The 4382-nt window shown below is 46.8% G+C and overlaps 1 protein-coding gene across 1 annotated transcript; it reads left to right on the forward strand.

Moving 5' to 3' along the window:
- The first annotated feature begins 913 nt into the window (after positions 1-913).
- Positions 914-1873, forward strand: LOC130026460 (olfactory receptor 13C7). Its single transcript, XM_056117287.1, has one exon. It carries the CDS (start codon positions 914-916, stop codon positions 1871-1873), a length of 960 nt encoding a protein of 319 aa, XP_055973262.1.
- Positions 1874-4382: the final 2509 nt, after the last annotated feature.

The raw sequence follows: 4382 nt of genomic DNA on the forward strand, positions 1-4382 counted from the left end.
TTGCAAAACACCTTGTAGGTATGACTTAGAGATTGGGATGGTTTTGTCCCTTTTTAAAGTGGGTTTATGTTTGCTTATATTAGATATGTGGCAACACCAAAAATCAGGAAACACTGTAATGCAATTTTTTTTTGGGTGGGGGAGCCATGGCTAGCAGAGCTTAAGGCTTACTTCTGACTCTGCGCTCAGGGATCAGCCCCAGAGGTGCTCAGGGTATCATAGGGATGCTGGGAATTGAAACCAGGTCAGCAACGTGGAAAACAAATGCCCAACCTGCTATATTATTGCTCTGGCCTTGCCATAATGCAATTTTAAAGCTTGAGACAGTTGAAGGTGGATTACAAAACTTGCAAAAGCGTATTTCTTTCTTATTTACTTATTCCTCTGGCACTGCCCTTTGATGTCCCCTCCCAATGAAACGAGTTTGTTGGGGAATACTTCAAAGTGGACCTCATGCTTCAAAACATTTCCCCACTTCCCCGAGTGATCAGTTGGACTTCCTAGACTCCCAGTGGCCACCTTCAGAAACCCAGGGTGCAGGTGCCCCAAGGGGAAGGTTCTGAAATATTACTTCAAATAATGGATTTACTTCTCCAAGTTCCTCTTCTTTTCCAGAATCATGAGCTATGACTCCTCACTGTCTATTTCAACAATGTTTTACATTGGTGTTTTATATAATTTCCCCCAGTTATTCTCCTGCAAGGGAATTCATCCAAATTAACTTGTTCATTCTCACTGGAAGCAGAAGTTAAATGTTTATCTCTACTACATATCTACCTGACATTTCAGGGATGGCCAAATGATCCTGAGCTTTTCTTCAGTTGCTTGGCCACGTAGACACTTTAGTCTGGATGCCCTATAAAGATTGCTCAAAGGTAACCTCAGTTTCTTCAAGTGACAGAGCATATGCACCATGGACAGGTCCAATTGGACTGCTTCTGGGTTAGGGTTCATTCTCCTGGGTCTCTCAGCCCACCCCAAACTAGAGAAAACACTCTTTGTGCTCATCCTGCTGATGTACCTGGTGATTCTGTTGGGCAATGGGGTCCTCATCCTGGTGACCATCTTTGATTCCCGCCTCCACACACCCATGTACTTCTTCCTGGGGAACCTCTCCTTCCTGGACATCTGCTACACCAGCTCCTCTGTTCCCCTCATTCTGGACAGCTTCCTGACCCCCAGGAAGACCATCCCTTTCTCAGCCTGTGCCTTGCAGATGTTCCTCTCCTTTGCCATGGGAGCAACCGAGTGTGTGCTCCTGAGCATGATGGCATTTGACCGCTACGTGGCCATCTGTAACCCCCTAAGGTACCCTGTGGTCATGAGCAAGGCTGTCTATGTGCCTATGGCTATCAGCTCCTGGACAGCTGGTATCATTAACTCTACAATTCAGACATCTCTAGCGATGAGACTGCCCTTCTGCGGGGACAATGTCATCAACCACTTCACCTGTGAGATTCTGGCAGTCCTGAAGTTGGCCTGTGCCGACATCTCCATCAACGTCATCAGCATGGTGGTGGCCAATATGATCTTTCTTGTGGTCCCAGTCCTGTTTATCTTTGTCTCCTATGTGTTCATCATTGTCACCATCCTGAGGATTCCCTCAGCTGAGGGGCGGCGAAAGGCCTTTTCTACCTGCTCTGCCCACCTCACAGTCGTGGTGGTCTTCTACGGAACCATCCTCTTCATGTATGGGAAGCCCAAGTCCAAGGACCCCCTCGGGGCTGACAAACAAGACCTTTCAGACAAGCTCATCTCCCTCTTCTATGGGGTGGTGACCCCCATGCTCAACCCCATCATCTATAGCCTGAGGAACAAGGATGTGAAGGCCGCAGTGAGGAACCTGGTGAGTCAGAAGCACCTGACTGAGTGATTTTCATGGATCCCAGATTCCCAGAACACAGAAACCCTAAATTCTTCATCATACTCCTGGGAAACTAGAAAACCAGAGTAGAGAAAGGATGCTCCTCTTGTGTGACAAGAACTGAGAAAGGGAACTGGCTTCCTACCCACTTTACGTGTGCCTATGGAGGCCAGGCTATGAAGGTCTTCTATTTAAGACCCTAGAAGGAAAGAGCTTTCACATTTCTTGAGCTACTGTCTAGTGATTGTCTTTGGGCAGAGCTGCAGAGATATCATATAAAGCTATTTTAGGCTGCCAAATTGTAGCTCTTCCGCCACCAGAAGCTGATCTCTATTGTTGAAGAGACATTCAAGTTGGAAAATTTAGAGACAAATAAAGAACTCAATTTGGGCACCTTGGAGTGTACTGCTGTGCCATATGGTGTGGAGTTGCTGATTGCTAGAGGTGCTTTGGTATTACCCTAGAAGCAAGTGTTGAGTAAGAATAATGTGAAAGGAGGAAAGAGAGATAGTGCAGGGATTAAGGCCTTGCATGTGGCCAACCCCAGTTCAATCCCTAGCACCATATATGGTCCCTGAGCACCAGCAGTAATGATCCCAGAGCAGAGATAGGAGTAATCCCTGAGTGCTGCTGGATGCGGGTTCCCATGGGCTTACTCCTGGCTCTGTCCTCATGGATCACTGCTGGCTGGGTTCAGAGGACCATATGGGTTGCCAAATATTGAACTTGGGTCAGTCAAGTCAGCCAAGCATGAAAGGCAAGCTTTCTGTACTATCTCTGTACTATCTCTCTATACCCCACACCCATTAAAAAATAGAATAAAGTGGATTTATGAGAAAGTGGGGCTCATCTCCTACCTGGCCAATGAGACTCCATCTTCTTTGCTCAGAAATTCTGGAATCTTTGCTCTTCCTCTGTCAGCTTTGTTCTCAGGCAGATTTTTTTTCTCAGGCTGGCTGCTGCAAACTACCATTTCAGTCCCCCCTGCACTTATTGGGGAGAAACTATTAGCTCACACAGCCAGAGAACAAGTTTCTGAACATTTGCTCCAACTGGCTGAATGCAAACCAGGGACCCATCTCAGAGTCTGGGGAAATTATATGCACAGCTTTCGAAGGCCAGGCTAGCCCCTGGCACTCCAGAGAGGGTCAGTTTCACTTAAACTTAATGCTGCTCCAGGAACTAAGGTCTGAAACTGTTCAGAAAGGGGGTAGGGTAGGTGTCAGGAACCAGGTGTCAAATCTCACCACTGCCCATCATTTGGGGGGTGAGGTGGGAGTGAGGCTGGCTAAGACATCCTGACTCAAAGTCTCTAGGGGTTCAGTAGTCACTGCCTGATGGAGATAGGACATTCCCCTCAGCGTGGAGGCTTGCTGCAGACCTAAGGTTATTAAAGCAGGTAAGTATACAGCTACTTCTTGCACGTCTGAGTTTCAGTCGATCCTCGACTCCACGACTTTAGATGTGCTGTTGTGTTGCTACCTGTCTCAGTAGCGAGAACAGTCTCTGGATTCTTTGCACGTTGAGGTTAATCACACCTCTCCCTGGCTTTGTAATTTAAGATTCTTTTGGGTTTCTTATTTTTTAAGAATCTATTTTATTTTAAGCAATGAAGTTTATTAAACTTAAGACTGTCTTTAGTAAGGTTTTATACATGGCACATTCCCACAGCACCCCTTCCATCTGTGTCCACTTAGCCTCCACCATTGTCCCAGTGCGGTTCTCCCAACCCCTGCCAGGGTGAAATTCCCACCAGAGCCCAGTGCTCAGTTTCTACTGCCTTTGGGTATTTGTCATTCCCCTGCTATGATTCTTTGTATCCTAGATATGAGAGATATAATTCTGTTTTGCCCTCTCTATCTGGCTAACTTCATTCAGCATGATTCATCCGTGTTGCAGCCCACTGCATGATTTTAACTTTTTTCTTAGGGAAGGGGGCACACCACGCAGTACTCCTGAGCTCATCCTGGCTCTGCACTCAGGGATTACTCCTGTTGGGATGCAGGGGACCATTTGGGATGACAGGGATGGAACCTAGGTTGGCAGCATGCAAGCAAGTGCCCTGCTGTCTTATCTCTCCAGCCCAGTTTCATTGCTCTCTTTTCATCTATCAAAGCTGAAAGGGTTAGGGGAAAACACAGTTATACAAACATCGGCTTCCATGGACCCCTAAAGTATTCTCATTTATCACCACCATCTCACCTCCCAGGCCCTGGAATTCAATGTGTTATAGGACACTGTGATTATCATTATTTCCACATGTAGACTTTGATTCCCTGAGTGCAAACCTCTGTGAGCAGATCTCTGAACCTTTGTCTTGGGCATCCCCAAATGTAGGTCTAGACTGTCAATCACACATGGAGGAGTCAGCTCATTCCCCGATTCTGGGTGGTGGCAGAAACCCTTTTCATGGAAGATTGCCCGAAGAATGCCAGCCTATGCCAGGGATGTGTCTGGGTAGCACAGAACTTTGTGGGTGAGGGCCTGGTGTCAAATCTCACCATTGCAAAAAAAATTT

This window comes from Sorex fumeus, unplaced genomic scaffold (assembly GCF_029834395.1).
Source record: "Sorex fumeus unplaced genomic scaffold, SorFum_2.1 ptg000034l, whole genome shotgun sequence".
Classification (NCBI taxonomy): Eukaryota; Metazoa; Chordata; class Mammalia; order Eulipotyphla; family Soricidae; genus Sorex; species Sorex fumeus.